At 36.3% G+C, this 23217-nt stretch overlaps 2 protein-coding genes across 2 annotated transcripts; one reads left to right on the forward strand and one right to left on the reverse strand.

Annotated features, from left to right (window-relative positions):
* The first annotated feature begins 3477 nt into the window (after nucleotides 1-3477).
* On the forward strand, nucleotides 3478-5795 carry LOC110604174 (aquaporin NIP1-2). The gene is made up of 5 exons (XM_021742303.2): nucleotides 3478-4339; nucleotides 4496-4720; nucleotides 4960-5157; nucleotides 5365-5426; nucleotides 5585-5795. The coding sequence occupies exons 1-5, from the start codon at nucleotides 4196-4198 to the stop codon at nucleotides 5793-5795; spliced, it is 840 nt and encodes a 279-aa protein (XP_021597995.1). The 5' UTR covers nucleotides 3478-4195.
* Nucleotides 5796-18874: 13079 nt separating this feature from the next.
* On the reverse strand, nucleotides 18875-21287 carry LOC110604180 (seipin-2). Its single transcript, XM_021742310.2, has 2 exons — nucleotides 20055-21287; nucleotides 18875-19596 (listed from the first exon to the last, which is right to left on the reverse strand). Exons 1-2 carry the CDS (start codon nucleotides 21147-21149, stop codon nucleotides 19063-19065), a joined length of 1629 nt encoding a protein of 542 aa, XP_021598002.1. The 5' UTR covers nucleotides 21150-21287; the 3' UTR covers nucleotides 18875-19062.
* Nucleotides 21288-23217: the final 1930 nt, after the last annotated feature.

Below are 23217 nucleotides of genomic sequence, written 5' to 3' on the forward strand. Positions count from 1 at the left end.
TGACTCGAGCTCCTTTGGGAGGTCGGAGTTTAGCTTTTTCATTTAGGGTCCCGTGCCCCAATCTTTTATGTGAGGTCGGAACTATGTTCTTATGAGTTATTTTTGCGTGTTGTCATTGTATACCGCTGTTTGCTGTGAGCATACGACGCCGAAGAATTATTTGGGGTTCCCGGCCTTTGTCGCTCCGGGAGATCTTTGAGATCTTCGCTGGCCGTTTTTGCTCCAGGAGATCTTATGGGATCCTGGCCGTTTTTGCTCCGGGGAGATCTTGGTGATCCCGCCGGCCGTTTTTGCTTCAGGAGATCTTACGGGATCCTGGCCATTTTTGCTCCGGGGAGATCTTGGTGATCCCGCCGGCCGTTTTTGCTCCAGGAGATCTTACGGGATCCTGGCCGTTTTTGCTCCGGGGAGATCTTGGTGATCCCGCCGGCCATTTTTGCTCCAGGAGATCTTATGGGATCCTGGCCGTTTTTGCTCCGGGGAAATCTTGGTGATCCCGCCGGCCGTTTTTGCTCCGGGGAGATCTTACAGGATCCTGGCTGTTTTTGCTCCGGGGAGATCTAGGTGATCCCGCCGGCCGTTTTTGCTCCAGGAGATCTTACGGGATCCTGGTCTTGAATCCGGGAGATCCTGGGGATCCCGGTCTTCTACCTCCAGAAGGTCTCTATGTCTCAAGGAGGTCTTCTGATATCTGTTCTTTTCTTTTTCTGAGAGAGTTAATATTCACAATAATAGAGATAATCATTGTATTGTTATATGATGGTGTTATTCCATTTACTCATGTTTTCATAGTACAAGAATTTCTTTTCACAAATATTCTAAGGAAAGTACCTCTTCTGCTTCACCAGCTCATTCAACCTTTTGTTCCTCCAACGATCATGTTGATGGTTCCACTGGACCCATCATTCACTGGCCCTGCTCCCATTATCCTGAGTGTCTGCGCTGCTGGGTTCGGCTAAGACCTTTGTCCTTTCGGTTTCTTTATAAAGTTCTTGAGGTGTCCCCTCTTTATCAGCCTCTCGATCTCAGCAATCAACTGGAAGCAGTTATTGGTGTCGTGGCCGTGCGTGCGATGGTACTGACAATATTTGTCAGGATCTCGCTGGTTTGCTTCCGTTTTCATAGGCCTGGGCCATTGGAGGAACTCCTTGTCCTGGACGGCCATGAGCACTTCGGCTTTAGAGGCATTGAGTGGGGTCGGCTTCTCTGGAACCCACGGAGGGAGTGGCCTCTGTTCTGAGACCCGAGGAGGGAGAGATCTTTGGTCCCTTTGCTCCCAGGGTTGTCTGTAAGGCTCAGGCCTCTTGTCATGCTTTTTCTCGTGTCTTTCCGGCCTCTCTTCCTCCGGTGCTTTCCCCTTATCTGTCGCTTCCCTGGCGAACCTGCTTGTCACCAAGGCATCATCTTGCCTTATGTATTTTTCAGCCCGCTTCATCAGCTCGGCCAGTGAGGTCGGAGGCTTCCTACTCAATGAGCCAAAGAACTCGGCAGAGGTCGTCTCCTTTTGCATGGCCTCCACCGCCCTTCCCTCATCGAGTTCGGGAATCTGCAGGGCCTCCGTGTTGAAACGAGCGATGTACTCCCTGAGCGATTCCTCTCTCCTCTGCCTGATCGTCTCCAGGTAACTCGTCTTCCTATCTGCGGGCACCCCGGCGATAAACCGGCTGATGAAGCGAGTGGCCGGATCTCCAAAGCTGTTGATACTTCCGGCCTCAAGGCTGTTGAACCACGCCCGTGCTAGCCCCGAGAGCGTCGTAGGGAATACCTTGCACATCAAGGCATCTGAAAGAGTTTGCAGTTCCATGAAGGTCTTATAGTTCAAGACGTGCTCCCGGGGGTTCCCAGCTCCGTCGTACGCGGCCGTAGGTGGCATCATAAATTTCTTGGGAACAGTCTCCTGCTGCACCCACTTCGAGAAGGGTTAAGAGGTGGGCAGGAGAGTTTGGTTCTGATCCTTCGTTCCCAACTCGGCCAAGAGCTGCTCTCTCATTTTTTGCAGCTTTTGGTCTACACTTTCCTCCTCCTGCCCGGGTTTCTTCTCCAGGTGGTACTCTTCCTCTTCCATTTCACTTCTCGTCCACCTGGTTGTTCCGGCAGAATAACTGTCGGCCCCATCGTTCTCAATCATCTCTCTCATCCTCCTTCCATGAACCCTGGCCTCCGGTTCTTCCTCTTCCCCAGCTCTTCTCTCCCTCTCTCCGGTTTCGCGTCTAACTGTTTGGGGATGGTTGAAGGTAGGTTGATGTTCATTGGTCTGGGGCTCTTCTACCACTGGCAATACGTTTGCTGGGGTGCTAAGGCCCCGTTGCTGCATTATCTGCCCCAGCCAGTGGGCGGTGTTTTGTAGTTGGAGGGCGATAGTTTGGAGGTCCTGGTTGGACAAGGTAGCGGCGGAAGCATTCCCTGCCAGGCTTGGCAAGGGGTTGAAAGGGATGGGTGGTTGATTGTTTGGAGTTGTAGGACTGGAAAAGGAGAACTGCTGCCCCTCTTGAGCAGAGCTCAGGTCATTTGGAGTGACGTTGTTTTCGTTGTGATTAGCCATCGTGGATCTCAGTGTTTAGAGTGGAACTCCGGTGATGAAAAGATCTCCTTCGTTTCCACAGATGGCGCCACTTGATGATCTGAGATCCAGAAAATAGGGTTTTACAATGGGTTCTGTAAAACTGGAAAAAGCTTAGACTTAGAGGAGAGTATTTCTCCTTTTATATGTTTTCTCTTGTCCGCTAGTGACGTGTAACAGAATGTATGTCATTGGGCCACCTGTCCCTGTCATGTTGATATGGACGTACGAGGAAATCAGATCGCTGCCCCATGCGTAACGGTCCCTGATTCTCTCCGGGCACGCATGCGGATGGTCCCACAAAGCGAATGGGCTGAATTCCTTCCTGGTTCTGAGCTGGGCCGGAAGATAAGGTTAAGACTAGACCCAGAGGGGATCTGTTCATTGGGCCGAAAGAGCTGGGCCGGCCTGATTGAAGAATCTGACTGAAGCCCGGTCTTTGAGCTGAGCGGGCTGGACCTCGCTCTTGGAGGAGACTTAGAAGCCCTCAGATTATGGGCTGTCCTAATGGGCCTGATCTTAGACGGGGCGAAAAAATCCAGCGGTCATCAGATTCGATTTGAAAAAGAAAGACACGAAACCAATGTCAATCTTCATCCCTTTCTCAGTTTTCCATTTTCACAATGAAATCAATAACAATCTCAATTACAATACAATTTCACAATTCAAAATGAAAAAAATACTCTCAAATAAAGAGGAAGAAATACACCATCAAAGACTTAAATGCATAGATCAAGAAACTCTCAAACACAAGTTATTTATATAGAGAGTTATATAGACCTAAACATAAACACTATGGAGAGCAGCGGTCCATTTCCACTGCAGGGAGCAGCAGCAAGCAGCAATAATGAGGTGGGCTTCTTCACAGAAACGACGAGCCGGCGCTTCTTCGCAGCCGTAATGATGGCAACGAGGGGGCGGACTTCTTTGCAAGCGGCAATGATGAGAGCTTCTTTTACCCAAGCTCCGCGACAACGAGGAGGCCGCAGAGATGACAAGGAGAAAAGGGAGGAGAAGGTCAACTTGAGGAAAGAAAAAGAGAGAGGATAGGGAGGAGGGAGGTTGTACAAATGGATGGTGGGTAGATTTTGTAATGTTCTTTATTTATGAGGCTGTGGGTTCAGTTTTTTTATTGATTTCAGTTAGTCAAAAATCAAAATATTAAAAAATTAATAATCGAATCAAATTAAAAAGATTAAATAACTGAACCAATCAACTTGACTTGATTGGATTGGATTTGCTTTTCAGTTAAAAACCAAAAACTGTTGAGCCCTAACGTGTTGTTTTCAGTCTAACCTTAACTAATAATAGAAAGACCAGTTTCAAAAATAATAATATGAAAATCCCAAGAAAGACAAGGACCTGAGGAGGCTGTATTTGATCAATCTCTGCCATTTCATATTCTGAAAAAGTCTAATTCATCGTCTCTTCTCTCCTTTGATTTTGGATCTGTCTTCACTTATAAATACTAATACGTGTTATCCCTAATTTGTCGCAAAACACTTTGGTGAGAAAGCCATATGCTGAGCAATATATATCTTTGCTTCTCTTATTTGCTCGCTTCTTACTTTCTGATTGTTTTGTGAATTAAATTCTTCTACTTAGACGAAAAAATAAAAACAAAAAAAAGTAGTCATGGCTAATGACCAGAATAAAATTGTGTTGGATGTTAAGGATGATAATCATTGCACTTCTCTTCCACCTTGTAAGGACATTCCACGCTGTGCATCCGATAAGGGAGATTCAAACTTAAGCATCTCTGTACCTTTCATTCAAAAGGTGAATTACTGATCTTTCAATTTAAATGTTAGTTCTTATCTTGGACATGGTTTTCTTTCAAAAATCTTGGATAGTTTCAAGGCTATGTTGCTTTATTTGCCATTAAAGATTGAATAATATCTGATTTTTTTATGTTCATGAGTGATCGATGTGCAGTTGATAGCTGAGATGATAGGCACGTATTTATTGGTATTCACCGGATGTACAGCGGGGTCGGTGAACCTGAACTTCGACAAGGTGGTGACACTTCCAGGAGTATCGATAGTTTGGGGATTGGCTGTGATGGTCTTGATTTACTCTGTTGGCCATATCTCTGGTGCTCATTTCAACCCTGCTGTCACTCTTGCCTTTGCCACCTGCAAGAGATTTCCCTGTAAAGAGGTAAAACCAAACTAAAACTATACCTTGTTGAAAATAACGTAAACTACACATACCCAGGTGGGAAACCTTGAGTTTCCCGAAATTGTTTCAAAAAAAAAAAAACAAAAAGAGATCAATACAATCAAGCTGTTGATCAATTGAGCTTAGACAGAAAATCTTTGAAGTGTTGATATTCTTTTTAATCCCTCTTTTCTTATCTGGTAATGTAGTAATCCCTCTTTTCTTATCTGGTAATGTAGGTGCCTGCTTATATAGCAAGTCAAGTCGTTGGTGCAACACTGGCAGCTGGAACGATTAGATTAATTTTTCCAGGGAAGCAAGATCAATTTGTAGGAACAATGCCTACTGGTTCAGACATGCAATCCTTTGTAATTGAGTTCATAATCACTTTCTATCTCATGTTTGTCATATCAGGTGTCGCTACTGATAATCGAGCTGTAAGTTGTTATTCTTAAAACTTGTTTGGCTGAGGTTAAGTAGACTAAGAAAGTAGAACTTCCAACGCAGTACTCAGTATTTGCTGCCATTCTTTTTTGATTGTCATTAGCCAATAGAGCCAATGAAGCTACCAACTTCTTGAGCTGTGATGATTTCTTAGTATATTACTTGGAATTTTGAATTATTTGACTCTAACGTTTATGCAGATTGGTGAACTTGCTGGACTTGCTGTAGGTGCAACAATTCTCCTAAATGTGATGATTGCTGGGTATTAGCCTAACCGAGTTTACTTATAATACTAAATCTAATTAAGAACTAATCAAAATTATCCAAAATCATTGACTATGGGTAACATAAATTAATTTATTTTATAAGTGAAAATGGATACCCTTTCGATGGATTTGCTGTTATGACTTTGCAAAACAGGCCAATTTCAGGAGCATCAATGAATCCAGCACGAAGCTTGGGGCCTGCAATTATGTCATGGCAATACAAGGGGCTATGGATTTATATTATATCGCCAATTCTTGGTGCACAAGCAGGTGCATGGTCTTATAATATAGTTAGATATACAGATAAGCCTCTGAGAGAGATCACAAAGAGTGCCTCATTCATCAAGAGCAGAGCACGTCATTGACAAGAACATAATGTTTTTTCATGTCTAATTGTGTTTCATGTCAGAGTTAATGCAAGACCATGCCTGTTGTTCTTACATTAAATGGATTTTCTGTAATTTTTCCCATTTCATCAATGGATAATTAAGAGTTCCAATACTCGTCTGCTTATTTTTCATATAACTTTATTTTGTGAATATAAATTTTGATGTGAAGTTTTGAAATTTTAATTTGGAATTAACAGGATGAAATAAAGCAGTGTTAATGAGAGATAACCTGAGATTCAAGTTGGGCAAATTATTTGGGGATTTTTTATTTGGTGTATTTACACTTTATTGATAAGAAGTTGATTCCACCATGCATAATTTAAGAGAAAGTTGAAATTTCGAGTAATTGTATAGGACCACGGGCACAGCTTAGTGAAATCACAGGTTTTGATTATAAATACTTTTGAAAAAGTGAAGGAAAAGCAAATTTTGATAAATTAGATATTTTAATTCATTTAAAGAATTCAATTTGAATATTAACTAATATTTAATTATAGTTTAATCGTAATTAATGTTCAAATTGTAATTTAATTGTCCAATATTTAAAAGTTGAAATATAAATGTGAATTTGTAAAAAAAATTATATTATTTTATTTCGTAAATAAAAAAAATTTGAATTATTTTATTTAATAGAGTAAAAATATAATTAATAAAAACTAATAAAAGAACAAAGTGGGATGACAATGCCCAATATGAATTTTAGTTAAAATTAATTTGATTATGGTTAAAATTTTAATCAATGATGTTACAAAGGAAATCATATACTGGTATTTAAAAACAGAATCACGTGATAGAATCTGATTAAAAAATTATATTCGATCCTATTAAAGAAAAAGAAGATTCAGACGCTTTAAATCTCAACTTTTCGTCAAGACTCGCCCTCTCATTTATGGAATGAGACTCCATAAAGAAATTACCGTTAACAATTACAAATAAGCAGATTTCCTTTACGCCTTCAATCATCCTTTATCAATAAATCAGTCACATCATTGCCAGATTTCTAGAAAATATTATAATTAATCTCAGCTTCTTACAGTATAAAAACTAATGATTACAAAAATAAAACTGCACAATTTTTACACAACTACTCTTGAATTCTAAACAATTCATTACATTCGCCTTATTCTCCAGTTTATTGACTTGAGCGTCGAAGTGATTGCCGTAGACACCAACCACCTCACATTTTCTTTCTTGCAGTTTAACCAATCATAATATAGTTCTATTTTCCGATTACATCAATCAAATATAAAATTTATTTGTCCAAAATTAATGGATCAAATTATAAAGATAAATTGAAATCATTTTGTTCCATAGTCCAAAATTGAAATCATTTTATCCGGTTACATCTAGGGGTGAGCATTCGGTCGGTTCGGTTCAAAACCGAACCGAACCGAATAAACCGAAAACTGAAATTTTAGTGTTTATGAAAACCGAACCGAACCGATTTTGGTTAGAAATCGAATCGAACCGAACCGGTCTGATTCGGTTCGATTCGGTTTGATTGGTTTCGATTTTTAATAATTTTTTTATTTTTTACACTTTATTTTTAATATTTTAAAATCTAATTAAAATATTTTAATCTTAATATGATTTAATTTCTCTATATTATTGAAAAATATATTATTATCACTAATCGGTTCGGTTCGGTTTTTTCGGTTTTTTTTTATCAAAACCGAACAGAATCGAAATAACCGAAATTTTTAAAATTAAAAACCGAATCGAACATAAATATATAAAAAATCGAACCAAATTTTCAAATCGATTCGGTTCGGTCGGTTTTTTCGGTTTGAACCGAATACTGCTCACCCCTAGTTACATCAATAAAATCTATGCTCACCTTTAATTTTTAAGCTTGGTGCATATGGAACCCTAAACTTTTCTTTTTCAATTCTTTTAATATATAGCTTTTTCTTTAGATCTTAATCTTTGGATAAATTTTGGTTAAAGAAAGAAATTGATTTGGTGAAAGATTGGCTTGGATTTGATGGAAGAAGGAAAAGCAAAACTTTTATCTTTTTAATGGAGTGATCTTTGGCCAAAGAAAGAAAGGAAGAAAACAACCCACTTTTTCTTTGCTTTGTCATCTTTCTTATATTTATTTAGGTGACACATGAAGGGCTAAGTTGAAGAGGTGAAAAAATGAAGGATTAAAATTAAATTTTATCTTTAAACTTTTCATATTCACACTTTAACCTACTAAACTATTTATCATGTTTTAATTTAGTTTTCAAATTTTTAATATACATAGATTGACCTACTAAATTATACTTTTAGCCTTTAGAAATCCATTTCACTTAGGTAAGTATGTCGGATTTTAACAAGTATCTCAAGCGAGCACGTCAGGAAATCCTAAGCACCTCCCAAAAGTGACTTGTTTTCGACTCGCTAATCACATTATCTACTTTATTTCTAGATATGTCCATTTCTTGATTTGAGTTTTTTATGATTCAGTTATTAGCAGTTTAGAGTTATGCTAGCACTTCTCCTAAGTAGCTCAGAATAAGCTAGCACCTCCCTTAATGCCACTTATTCTAATAGTGAAATAGCTACCTCATACCCACTAATATCACTATTACTAACTATGGGTTTGAGAATGTTACATGCTAAGTCACAAGGTGGGAATCCATCCGGTCATTCGAGTATTAGTCCCGTAAAACAAAGCATCTCAGGTCAGGTTGCAAGACGGGTTTCGCCAGGCCGACCAATTGGGTGTTAGTCCCACTAAGCAAGACATTTTATGTCAGGCTACAAGGCGAGTTCCGCTAGGCCACCCAACTGGGTGTTAATCCCACTAAGCAAGACATTTTATGTCAGGTCACAAGGCGGATTTCGCTAGGTCGACCAACTGGGTGTCAATCTCATTAAGTAAGGCATTTTATGCCAAGTCACACGGCTGGTTTCGCCATGCCGACCAACTGGGTGTCAGTCCCACTAAGCAATGCATCTTATGCCTAGACCACAAGGTAGGTTCCACCAGACCGACCAATTGGGGGTCAATCCCACTAAGCAAAGTATCTTATGCCCAGACCATAAGACGATTATACGCCAGGCCGACCAAACAGTCATTAGTCTCATTTCACAAAAATTTTCTAAGCCATTTTATGCCTAGATCATAAGGCAAGTATATGCTAGGCCGACTAATAGAGCGTTAAACCTGTTTCACAACGAGCTAAGCCACGCAACTGGGCATTGGTCCCATTTTGCAAAAAGCTCCTAAGGCATTTGTAATTGCTCTTACAATCACTCCCATAAATCTAAAACTTTTTACGAAGGAAGGAGGCCAATGTAGTTAGACGAGACTTCTGAAGTTGGCGGGATGAGCTGACGAGTAGTTGAGTCCTTTAAGTATTGGTGGGATGACCTGCCAAGACGAGCTAACAAGTGGGATGACCTGCCGAGTGAGAGGAGCTGCTGGGCAGGACAAATGGGCGATCTTCTAAGCTAGCAAGTGCTGTAAAGACCACATGTAAAATGCCTGGACGATTTTTAGGACTGGACAAGACAAGAAGTAGCCCGCAAGCTCATTAGGACTGTTAGGCGCTAGCATGAATTTCGACCGGGTTGTTCTGCGGGAAGCGTATGAAGGAAGGCAACACAATCGTGCCTAGCTCGAATTTTCTAGAAGCTGCTGGGGAGTCTGGCACCACAGAAGGAAGGGTCTAGGAGCAGCTGCAAGAAAGCCATTGTAGATAGGCGAGACTTTTTGCTGATTGACGAAGGCAGGACGGGCTGCTAAGCGAGCAAATAGAGTCTGTAGGGCTAGAAAATGCCCAAAAGCTAGAGAATGCCCGTAAGCTTGCCAGAGCTGGAAAATGCACGAAAGCCGGAAGCTCGCCAGTGCTGAAATTGCATGGAAGCCTGTCAGGGCTAGATAATACTCGGAAACTTGCCAGGACTGGCAAAATGATGTGAATAGGGAAAGGGCAATCTAAATATGCCACGTGCCCTAGACCGTGAAGACAACTATCAACTTTCAATATGAAGAATCGAAAACCAATGGAGGGACCTCTGATGTTGCATAATAATCGCCTAAAGGAGACTATGTGCTGGCACTCGAAGACAGAGCCACGTGACAAGGGTCTGATTAGATGACACTCGGTCCCACTAAGGGAAAAGAAGACCCAAACGTTTCAGGTCTCAACTCTTTTTCAAGACTCGCCCTCTCAATTATAGAGCGAGACTTTATAAGAAAGTTACCATTAGCAGCTACAAACTAGCATATTCCCTTTATACCTGTAATCACGAGATCCCGGACCAATTAACCGGCGAGATCCCTTATCAATGAGCCGACCACATCATTGTCGTGATTTCCAGGAAATACTACAATTAAGCCAGCTTCTTACAGTATAAAAACTAATGATCACAAAGTTAAATGTACACAATTCTTACACAACTACTCTTAAGTTCTAAGAAATTCATTATATTTGCCCTATTATCCAGTTTACTGACTTGACTGTCGGAGTGGCTGCCGTAGGCGCCAACCACCTTATGTTCTCTTTCTTGCAGATTTAACTAATCACAGCACAGTTCTGATTTCCGGTTATATCAATCAAATATAAAATTTATTTATCCAAAATTGATGGATTAAATTATAAAGATAAATTGAAATCATTTTATCTCGTAGTCCTCAATAAAAACGTATAACTGCTCAGCCTAAACTATCACAAAAAAATAACTATTAGAATTAGTGTAAATTAATTTTTCATATATATATATATATATAGATTTCTTTATTTTAAAAAAATCATTGCTTTAATTCTGACAGTTTCACATAACTTTACTTTAATTTTCTATATAAAAAAAATTTCCCTTATTTTTTATTATTGAATTATTTCAACATTAATATATATTAATGAATAAACCATCATAATTGAAATATAGCATTATAAAAAAGGAAAAGTTACATGCTCACAGGCTTAGTCTGGTGGTAAGTGTATCTGAATAAATCTGAGAGGTCTCAGATTCTACTCTCTCAATCCCCAATTCCCAATTCAAAAAAAAAAAAGAAAAGGAAAAGTTACTTATTCATTCTTGTTATATTAAAATTAACGTATATGTCCTTCTATTTTTAAAACTCAACAGTTTAGTTTATATATTTTTTACTTTGTCAAGTTAAAAATTATTTTGTTCAATTTTCTATTAATTATATTGGAAATTATGAAAATACCTCAAAAAAATATACTATTTTTTCTTCTTTAGATTACATGAAAACTAATAAGTATATGCGATGCTACATAACAATTGTTTAAAGAAAGTCATGAATTGTCATCACAAGACAGGGTCACATGGCAAGAATTTGATAAGTAAGTAATGTGATCCCATCCGAGAAAAAGAAGATATTGACATCTCAAACACCTGGTTCATCATCAATACTCGCCCTCCCCTAGATAGGATGAGTCTCGGTACAAAGTTACCGTTAAACAGGGACAGTCTAGCATATTCTCATTACGCCTATAATCACGGGATCATCAACCTATCAGCTGGTGATCTCTTATCAATCAGCCAATCACATCATCGATTGGAAGCTAGTACGAGCTATGCAAACGTACCAAGGGAAATAAGAGGAGGACTTCAGCCTAAACAATGCCTTTCCTCGTTTGAAAGAAATCTTAGTGGAAATTCTCCTAAACAAGTTCAAGCTACTTAGCTTGGATAAGTATGATAGAACTGTAGATCCCAGAAGCCACCTGGCAATCTTCAGGACGACCATGCAGCTTTAGAATGTCAACGAATTTGTGTTATGCCGAGTGTTTCCATCAATATTCACAGGTTTGACTCAGAAATGGTATCAACATCTAAGCCTAGGTTTAATTAAAAACTTTACACAATTTGCTATGTTATTTAAATCCAAATTTATTACTTTTATACCTCCTAAAAAGCTTTTCTCTGACTTGCAGAAGATCCGCCAAGGAGAGGGCGAGTCTTTAAGGAGTTTTATCTCACGGTTCAATGCTGAGGCAATACAGATGGAAGAATTAAATCATGAGATAGCATGTGAAGCACTAAAGAAAGGAATGTATAATGTCAAATTCATAGATTCCTTAATTAAAAATCCAGCTGCAACATATCAACAGTTGATAGACAAAACCCAAAAGTATATCAGGCTAGATGACGAAGTCCAAGCACTAAAAGAGGACAAGAGGGCGACCCAAAAGCAAAGTAAAAACTAGAGAGGCGAGGACATGAAGGAGATCACAAGAGTTATCCTATCTTCCGAAGGAGGGATGACCAAATTAAGTATAAGAATTATACTTCGTTGAATGACTCACGGACACATATTTTAATATAGATCAGGAAAATGACAAGGAAATCAGGTGGCCGTCCAAGCTCAATCTCGAGAAAGTGGAGAAATGAGACAGGACTAAGTACTGCCGTTTCCACAAAGATCACAGTCATATGACAGAAGAATGTCGACAACTAAAAGATGAGATCAAAAGGTTGATAAGCGACGGTGTTCTTTGAAAGTTCACTAAGAAGGGAAGGGAAAGGAAGAGAGGAAACCTGAATATGAAGCAATAACTCCCAAAACCACCCTTAATTGAAAGCCTATAGGGATTAGTCATGTAATAACGCAAGGACCTAGGGATGATTAGAGAAAATAAGCAGGCCATAGATGTAATTGTCAATCTGGTAAGTTGGACAAGACCTGAAAAAGACTGTTCAAAGGTCATTTGCCTAGAGTCTTATAAGCTGGCCAAACTAGATGGCCGAGTGATTTCCCACTCCTAAGATATTTATAATATGAGGAAATTTTATCAATAACAAGTTAATAAGTTTTTTTTTCATATGTTGTGTTCATCAGGGATAAGAAATGATGGGATTGGCTTCCTTAAAAAAGATTAAAGAGATAAGAAGAGGCCACAAGGCGGGTTTCTCCAGGCTAGTTCATAAGGCGAGTTCCACTAAACCACAATCCGGGCATTGGTCCCATTAAGCAAGGCCACAAGGCGGGTTCTGCCAGACCACAATTCATATGTTGGTCCCACTAAATAAGACCATAAGGCGAGTTCCGCCAGACCACGATCTGAGTGCTAGTCCCACTAAACAAAGCCACAAGGCGGGTTTCGCTAGGCCAGAAGATTGCGTGTTGGTCCCACTAGTCAAAAGCAATCATAAGGAGCCATAACGTGAGTCTCGCCAGGTGTTAATCCCCTGTAAGAAATTAAGCATGCCTAAGGCCACGGGGCAAGTATAAACCAGGCCAAAAGATCAGGCGTTGATCCCACTAATCAAGGCCTTAGTGCCAAGCCTAGGGATGTAAACGGGTAGGGTACCCGCAAAATTGAGAGTACCCAAATTCGAACCCGATTATATATCCAATTCCCGAACCCGTCCCAAATCCGTTTAGTATTTTAATTATAAAACCCGTATCCGTTCCATATCCGTTTAACAATACCCTAAGGATACCCGAACCCGATTTTTTTAATTCAATTCAATGATAAAAACTATCAAATAATCTATCAAAAATTGTAAATCAAAGATTGTGCAGAATACATCCCAGCAAACCCAGCAAAAATTGTAAATCAAGGATTGTGCAGAATACAACCCAGCAAACCCAGCAAAAATTGTAAATCAAAGATTTTGCAGAATACAACCCAGCAAACCCAGCAAAAATTGTAAATCAAAGATTTTGCAGAATACATCCCAGCAAACCCAGCAAAAATTGTAAATCAAAGATTGTGCAGAATACAACCCAGCAAACCCAGCAAAAATTGTAAATCAAAGATTTTGCAGAATACAACCCAGCAAACCCAGCAGTCAGTGAAGTAGGGGAGAGAATATGTCACCGACTGGGGAGAGAGAAGGAGATGTCGCCGATGCCGACCGAGGAGAGGGAAGAGTTGTCTCCGACTGGAAAGTGGGAGATGTCGCTGCTCGAGAGAGAAGGAGAAATCACTGACCGGGGAGAGAGAAGATTTATCGTCGACTGGGGAGAGAAAGGAGACGTCGCCGGACTGCCGGCACTCGTCAGTGAAGGAAGTGGGAGATGTCACCGACTGGAGAGAGGAGGAGACATCGCTGACTGGGGAGAGAGAAGATTTGTCGTCTCTAGGGAGAGAAAGGAGACGTCGCCGGTGCCGATTAGGCCGCCGGCAGTCGTCAGTGAAGGGGAGAGAGGCTGGGAATTATGGGAAGGTACGCGAGGGAGAGAGGCGGCGACGGAGAGAGGGAAGCACGAGTAAAATGTTAAAAATGAATAGGGATTAGGGTTAGCTATGTTTATATAGCGAATCGGGTTCGGGTAACGGGTATCCGATCACTTAATCCCGAACCCTACCCGAATCCGAAACGGGTATAATTTTTCAAACCCGAATCCGCCCAAATCCGTTTTAGAAAAATCCAAATCCGTCCTAATAGGATTTGGGCGGATCGGGTACCCGTAAAAACCCGCCCGCCTGACATCCCTAGCCAAGCCATGAGACAAGTTTCGCTAGACTCAATTACTGGGAGATAGCCCCATATAAGTCTTTTGAGGCATTTGAGACCCAAGCCGTAGGACAGGTGTTCACGGATGAGTACTAGCCTCAAGATTATAAGAAACCCTATAGGATATTTCAATCCCAAGGTAGGCATTCACTAGGCCATATATCCAGGTGTTATTTCCACTGTTCAAAGGTTTTCAAGCTATTTATCACCACTATGGTGGACGGGTGTTAACCCTTAGCAATTTTTTAAGAAATTTTTTACGTCTTGGATGAGGGCCGTGAATGAGCACAGGGCATATAAATACTCAGAGAAAATATTGACAAGATATGAGAAAATATTTTCATTGAAGTCATAAAAGATTACATAGGAGGAGGGATATTTTCAGATTCCTTCGCCCGAGTCTTTATTACATCAGTATTTTCTACATCTATTATGTTATCTGTAGGCCTGATCGTGGGAATTGCCCTCAGTTTGTCCCTCCCCCTCTTCCATCTCATCTCCCTCCTTCTCTGAGAAGATGTCATCTATCCAAGTAAAGTCTTTAGAAGGAAACCATTTCACCAACTTCCTCTTTACCGAGTCTTGACCTTGCATGAACATCTCCCCTCCTTGGGCCATCATATCCTGTAGCTTTGCCTCAAGCTTAGCAATGCTAGTAAAGGCAGCCCAAGCCTCCTCAACTTGAGTCTGTAACTCCAGGACTTGGCGATGCATCAAGGCCACCTGATCCTTGGCAGTCTTTGCCCGATTATTAAGGACCAGCTTGGAAGCATTGGCCTCTTTAAGCTCAGCCTGAAGCTTATCCACTGACTCTAGGGTCTCTTTCATGGTGCCCTCCACTTTGTCGACCCGAGTCTTCAACCTCGAGCACTCCTCGACCAAGAGCCTCCTATCCGTCTCTTGAGTGCCAAACTCTTACCTAATGGCCTTATGGTGATCCTTGGCCACATAAGCACAGAGGACACTCTCTAAGGCAAAGTGCATGACATTATCAAAAAGCTCGTATGTCTCGAACTCGTTTAGGCAGCGGCAATCCCCGGGCCTCAGTGCACTCTTAATTAACGGGACGGTTAAAGTAGGATCATCAAGGAGTGAGGGCACCCGATTTAGTGCCAATGCCAGGCGCTGGATGCTTGGAGGCCATGAAGATTCAATTCCCACGCTTGTAGGAGCAGGTTCAGAAGGAATAGGGACAGCAGCAGAAAACTCAAAAGCTAGGGTAGAAGCGGAGGTGCCCAGGGAAAAAGACTCAAGCTGTAAATAGGCTAGCTCTTCTGCTGTAGTTGGGTTGGGGGAGGAGAAAGCATTATTACTTATTCTGCTGGGCGAGCACGATTAGCAAGGGGACCAGTAGCCCTGACAACACCCTTACCTTTACAGGCAGCATGCACCACTTCAGTAAATTTGCTCATCAAATCAGCCATATTTGTAAAAATTACAAAGTATGTAAGTGGCGCATGTTGAAATTTTTTAATTCAAATTTAAGTTGATGAACTCTAAAATGTAAATGGCGCATGTTGAGTAGAACATAAATGTATATAGATATATAAAATTGAACTCTAAAATAAGTTGATGAAAGATGGAAAAACATTATGTATCAAAGATTGTCAAATCATACAGTTAACTCTATATATCTGTAAAACACAAATATATTTATAATTATTTTATATATTTTTAGTTTTATTTTTATATAAAATAATAATTACTATATATATATATATATATATATATTAATAAATATAATATTTTATTATTTTCATTATCATTATTAATGTATGAACTCTTAATTTTATACTACTATTTTTATAATAGATATAATTTATTATATTTATTATCACTATTATATGACATTTTGATTTTTGGTATTATAATAAAAATTTTATTTTATTTTTATTATTAAAAAATTTTATTATATTGTTTATTTTAATAATAAATAAAATATTAAAAATATATTTATAAAAATTAAGTAACGCCATATAAAAAGATATTTAGACAAGAAAAACACTTCCACTATATATATATATATATATATATATATATATATATATATATATATATATATATATATATATATATATATATATATATATATATATATATATATATATATATATATATATATATATATATATATATATATATATATATGGGCAATAATTTCACAATGAAAGATCATGTAAAATTTTTTATTATTTTAATTGATTTGACTATTTTTTAAAATCATATAACTAATATAATCTAATTAACAAATGTTACATATTTCTTTCTTTAATGTAAATAATTGTATAGAATAAATATATATAATTAATTAAAATTATTATAAAAATATTAACTATAATAAAGTATAGAATAATTAAGGATTAATAGAATTAATGGTATAAAATATTATTAAATTAAAACTTTATTCAATTCAAATAACTATAAAAATTAATGGATAAAAATAATTAAAATATAATAAAAAGTAAAATAATAATTCTAATACTCTAAATCAAACATTATAAAAATTAAATCAAGTTATTAAACCTAAATTACTACATATTATTATATTAATATTTATGATAATTTTAATTTTTTCACTATTCACAAAAATATAACCTTCATATATCCATTTTATATAAAATACAATAGTATAATCTCCCTTTTATATATTTTTTTCATGGAATACTCTCTCCTCCATTTTTAACTCATGCTTTGAAATTTTTATTTTTAATTATCCACTTAACATTTGGCATGGAAAGTATAATTGCACAATTCTCGATGGATGAGAAGTATAACCGCACAATCCTCGATCGCCAACTCATCCATTTTAAGTGATGAAAATCATCTAAATATTGAAATTTTTTAATTCAAATTTAAGTATGTTCTTGAGTTATCATTTTATTTTTTGTCAATGACAACACATATTTACATCATAATTTTTGTGAAACTATTTAAAACTATTATAAAAATATATTGATTTAATGTGATTAATATATTAGGTTTCATCACTAAAAAAAGTGATATACTTGATACCATTAATACTATAAATCGTACAAACTGAAACCGTATTGAAAAATTGATTATATTTATATATTTTTTAAAAAATTAATTATATTTAATAGTTATATTATATAATTTCAGTAATATATTTTATATTTTATATAATTTTATTATAATATAAATGATGAAATTTTATTTAATAAATTTAAATCTTAATTTTATAATCGTTAAATAATATATAGTGGAAAATTGTAAATGAATAAAGATATAAACAAAATGATTATTTGAGAGTTATTTTAAATTTAACAAAAATTTAGTTCTTATATATATATTCTCTTTAATTATTTTTATATTTAATATTATCTAATTATTTTTATAAATTAAATTATTTATATAATTTAATTAATATATAAAACAAGATACATTGATAAAATTAAACTTTTTTTTTGTAAAAATTTCTTTTTTTATTATTTTAAAATTTAAAAAATAAAATAAGATATTATAATTCATTTTCTATTGATGAACAGTTTAAATTTGAAACTTAGATATAAAATAAGTTAAAATTTAAGAGAATATTTTATTCAGAAAAGAAATATTATATAACTAAATAATTTTATATTATTTTATATAATAATAATATAAAATATTTTAATATTCGCATACTACTTTCTCAAAATGAGAACGCTGTAGAGTCAAAATCATGGCCTTGTCTTTCCAATGGTAAAATTGAAATGAACATAGATTAGGCTTTGTTAATCGAGCCTCAACACCCTTCAACGTTTTCCATCCTTTGACATAGTGCCCATTAGAGCCTAATTAATTAGGTCAATTTTATTTTTAAAACAATTTATTACTTTTCTACTAATATATTTTTAAAAAGTATTTTTTCTCCATAGAATTTCCTGACACTAGATCTCCAACTCAAAATTTCTTACTCCTGAGCCACCAAATTCAAAAAGGCAGCAAAAGAACTAAAAAAAATATCAGTTAAGACTATCTGCAGGGAAAGAGCTTTTAGCTTCAAGTCTAAAACCTGCAATCACAAAGGAGAAAGTTCCCTCTGGGGGACTTGGAAAGCAGAGAAACAGTATCAGAAATTATCCAACATATTTGAAACGGAAAAAAAGTGGACTATTCCAGAATCATGTAACTGCTTTATTACTATAGTATTTGCGACTTGCTCAGTTGGATTCATTGTTAAGGGAATTTACAAAGAAACCTGCACAGAGATACTCTGCAGCAGAAAGGATAAAAGGGTTGCTCTGAAGTTCCACTCATGCCTTGAAAATTTTTATAGTGAAAACAACTAAACATCAAACAGATAACACAACGTTCAATAAATTTTGTTTTTCCAATATAAAATATTTATATCAATGTGTTATTGCATATCCACTCAAACAAGACCACAAGTCAGATTTTTTTTTTTTTTAAAAAAAAGATTTAATTTGGCTTACACAGTTTATACTTCATTCATCAAAAGAAATTATCTATGGGATCCTTAAAGCATATGAATCCACTGCCATTGCCCCCAACGTCCACCAGCCTTACCTCCCACAACACAAATTTAGAGAAAAGAACCACGCAAGTATTTCATTGTGAAAATCTCCAGCAGTCAAAAATCTCATTCTATTTGAAACCATGCAAAATAGTTTCAGTGAGAAATCTAGTGGTAATTGCCCAACATGCCATCAAGAAGATGCAATAACAAGGCAATAGCACCAATCTTTGATAAATAGGTAATATGTACATTGTGGTACAGATAATTAAAAAGTTGATCAAGTGTCATACCTAAAATGAGTATATGAGGTACACAAAATGTACTACAGCAGTTGGAGGTTCATTCTTTACTCTCATCATAATCATCAAGCAAATGAATACCTTGCCGCGAACCTAGTTGTGAGAGACTTTCTGGTGTTGCGTTGTTGACAGCAGTAAATTCTCTTGGCCTTGTTCTCGGAATAATTACAGGTCTACAACAGATTAGGATAAACAACATTTCTAATATAAAAAACATCATACTGATCCACGCAAACATGGTTTTCTTCCAACACCATACAATTCTTTTTAATATAGGAAGTTCAGACCTAAGTATAATGGAGGCGTCATATACTTCTGGGACGCCACCTGCAGGCTGGAACTCAGCTCGTTGCTCAATCATCACTTTTAGGCAAGAAGTAGGCACATGTCCTTCCTTAAAACCTCTAATCTTTACCTTTAAAATTTGAGATTCTGACATGTAGCCCGTGAGCAGAGGTGCAATCTTAAAGAAAGTTAGTAGGAAGCGGATAGGTTCGCTTCGGAATTTTAACATGCATAGCTGTCTTTTGCTGGTAAGGGTTGTACCGTCTGCAGAAAGGAAATCCACCCGGACCTTTAAATGGACAACAAACAATCAATAAAACTGAAAGTCATGAATTCAGAAATCACTAAATTATTGTAAGTATTAGGAGTATAGAACAGGAAACATACAAAATACTACTAACAGTATTTAAAAAATAAATATAAAGAAAGTTTCCAAGCACTTGCTTATATCATGAGTACCACGTGAATATAACCCAACTTAAATATAAAACCCCAGAAAGAAAAGCATTCTGCCCCACAGGAAGAAGGCAGGGAAGGTTGAGGCTCTCTTCCATCATTTTTTGTTAGCTTTTATTTAACAAATAATAACACGAGGGATCTAATTTCCTCATAAGAAGATAACATATACGAGCAAACTCTGAATGAAATACATAATTAAAAATATTAACACAAACAAATTGCAAATTTCAAACAATAAAATAGAATCCAAAAGAGTGCAACTTTCATTTTGATGAACAAAAGTAATACCTGAAAAATCCCAAGATTTCTATTATATCCAGACTCTGGCAATGTTAATAGAACATTAACTTCCAGCTCATGATTAGGCGGTATAACCCGTGGCCCCAAACTCTTTTCTTCACAAGTTAAACCGCAACCAACACCACCACAAGACATTATTGGTACAAATGCAACAGGGCTATTCTGTGTGTAATCAAAATTCAATTCTCCTTTTATCTCCACTGGATTCTCCACCAAATTTCTGATCAAATAACCACTAGCCACCATGGAGAAAACCACCAATGCAAACAAAACTATACAAACATAAAAAGACCAAAACATCCCCCACCCAAATCGCACCAAAAGCTTCCATATCGTATGTTGGTCATTTAACCAGCCGGTTATCAGTGGACTGAAAACCCCACTTATCAATTTCAACAAACCAACCAATTTTTTCATAAAAAATCCTCTGCCACGCCTCAATACTCCAAAGGGATCAATAACTAACATATAGGAGAAATATAAAGTCCACAGGGGAAACGTAATAAATTTGAAAAATAAACTAACTTGAAAGCCAATTGCCTTAATAACCAATCCAGCTATAAACTCAAGCAAATTTGGAGAGGATGAGTCATCAAGTTCATCCGCCGTGCGTACGGACTCACCAACCCGGTCTTCAATCACTGTCATTTTCACCTTCTTCTCATCATCGCTTACTTTGCTCGTAACTCCAACAGAGTCGACTCCGTCTCGAATCCACCGAGTCGACTCCGGGAAGTATAAATCTCTCTCAATTTCGTTTATATCGCGAAGAAATTTGTGTGTTTTCTCTTTGTATTTCGTTTTGGAGTCGTAAGCTTGAGTAATGTCTGAAGTGATCCCGGAGGACTCCGGATTGGAATCTTTGGATCCGGTTTCGGAGATTCCACGGCCGGATAATGACCGGCGCCGGAGAGCGGTGATCGGATACGAAACTTCAAGTGAGGTTTCGCAGAGAGTGGAGTCTGAAGTGGATTGATCTGATTGGTCGGTAACGACGCAGTCATGAAATGGAAAATCCTCCAGCGCATCGAAGAAGCAATCATCATTTTGATCGGTTTCATCTATTTGATTTGATGGTTCCATTGAATGAACTGAGTTCTGAATTGTGACCTCGAATTAGGGTTAGGGTTTCATATTTGTTCACGAAGAATGGGGAATGATTTGTGCAAGAATTTTCAATCAAGTTTCACAGCTAAGGTTCGATCAGCTCGTCAGTTACCCGGACATTTTGTTAATGACACGTGGAGTTAGTGGGTCCTACTTAACTACGCGTCTGCATCTCAACCGTAAGATCTCCCCTTCTGCTCGTTGCTGTCCGACATGTTGTGGTGTGAATTATTGGAAGGTTTAATTCCAACGACTATCACACGGTTCGTTCATTGCTTGCGCGAAAATTTATTCTTTCTTATCACATTTTTTACAGGATAAATTATTGGAAAAAAAGGCCAACTCCAGTTTAATCAGGCTAAATAAATTCATTTTAATTATTTTTTATTAAACAAATGCATAAGTGTATATTTAAAATTAAATATATTTTAACATATTAAAATATTAATCTTTAATAATAAAATATTATGTTTATAATTTTAAATATTAAAATTAAAATATTATTTTTCATTGTGAAACTCAATGGTAGAGGTGCGATTGAGTTTCACAATTAAAAATAATATTTTAATTTTAATATTTAAAATTATTAACATAATATTTTATTATTAAAGATTAATATTTTAATATGTTAAAATATATTTAATTTTAATATTTAATTTTAATAATATATTAAATATTATTTTTAATTAAAATAATACTTTTAAAAAAATAAATGATATTTTAATCCATAAATTTTAATATAATTAATAAATTAATTTTTCTATTTCTTTTTTACACTCACAAATTTAATTTAATTTAATTTCAAGTGTATCTAAATAAATATGAGCGATTTTAAATTCTATTTTTTCAATTTTCGATCCCTAATTTATTTTTAAAAAAAATTTCTCTACTTTTAAAATTAAATATTTAAATTTTTAAATTTTATAAACGTTTAAATTAAAAGTTTTTTCTGTCAATTAAATTTATTAGATCAATAAAAAATCATAGTTAGTAATATTAAGAGATAACTGTTTATAACTAAAATATCCTTTTTTTTCAACATTTAGATTAATTCACAACTTCACATGTTTACTTTTCTCTCTCTGCACAAATTCACAATCACAGCAGACCAGAGTACAGACTCTTCAATCATGGAGCCAAAACCACCATATCCACTGTACCAGATAGCAGAAACACAAACGCGCAAACTCCTTTTGAGACGATAGCTCTAAGAAGAGGAACTAATTCTAAATAGGATCAATTTTAGAGAGATCTAAATGGATTTGACCCGTAAAGAGATCACGTAACTCTATATCTTCTTCACTCCGTTCCTTTCTTTTTTCAATTATTCTCCAGAGACCCATCTAAAAGTGTGCAAAAAATCATAATCTCGTTATTATATTCTTTTTTATATTTTTTAGATATAATATGAATTTCAATATAAAATTAATGTAGAACTCCATTTGGAGTTGATGAAGAGAGAGGACGAAAAATTGTTGTCTAAATGTGTTGAAGAACTAAAAAAGAAAGGAGTGAAACTTGGATCTTTTGAAATAAGTTGAACCGAGGAAGCCAAAAGTTTATTGGTGGAAACGAAGGTGGTAAGGAAGTGATCTGCAAGGGATTTCGTTACTCCATTTTCTTCACCGTCTCATGTTTGGTCTTGGAATTGATGACAATCATTTTGTGTAATGAAAGCTTTTGGGAATTCTGAATTTGATTATCTATTTTTCATGATAGAAGATTTATTGTTGCTACTGCTTAATTGAGTAGCACTTGAAAATTGCAGAAATTTAATTCTGCTAATTATGATTTAGAAAATTTATTATTATGAAAAAAATAACATGAAATAAATATTTAATTTAAAATTTTCATTTCTACACTCTACTCCTTTCTTTTTCATACTTTTCTTAACATAAACGATATGTTTTCAACTATTATTTGCATATATGTTGTTTGATAAAATGTTTAAAAGAAATAGACTCATGTATATTTATGTGTAAGAGTATTAGGAATATTACAATCATTTTATATTTTACTAACAATATTTTTAACGGTAAAATCT

The sequence above is a fragment of the Manihot esculenta genome, chromosome 16 (assembly GCF_001659605.2).
Source record: "Manihot esculenta cultivar AM560-2 chromosome 16, M.esculenta_v8, whole genome shotgun sequence".
Lineage (NCBI taxonomy): Eukaryota > Viridiplantae > Streptophyta > Magnoliopsida > Malpighiales > Euphorbiaceae > Manihot > Manihot esculenta.

Bases quoted from the DNA above. Each gene is read 5' to 3' on its own strand.
- LOC110604174 (XM_021742303.2), top strand. From the start codon at position 4,196: ATGGCTAATGACCAGAATAAAATTGTGTTGGATGTTAAGGATGATAAT. The intron at 4,721-4,959 runs GTAAAACCAAAC...CTGGTAATGTAG, and splicing joins AGAGATTTCCCTGTAAAGAG to GTGCCTGCTTATATAGCAAG. The intron at 5,158-5,364 runs GTAAGTTGTTAT...ACGTTTATGCAG, and splicing joins TCGCTACTGATAATCGAGCT to ATTGGTGAACTTGCTGGACT.
- LOC110604180 (XM_021742310.2), bottom strand. From the start codon at position 21,149: ATGGAACCATCAAATCAAATAGATGAAACCGATCAAAATGATGATTGC. The intron at 19,597-20,054 runs GTATTACTTTTG...GTCCATTTAAAG, and splicing joins GAAATCTTGGGATTTTTCAG to GTCCGGGTGGATTTCCTTTC.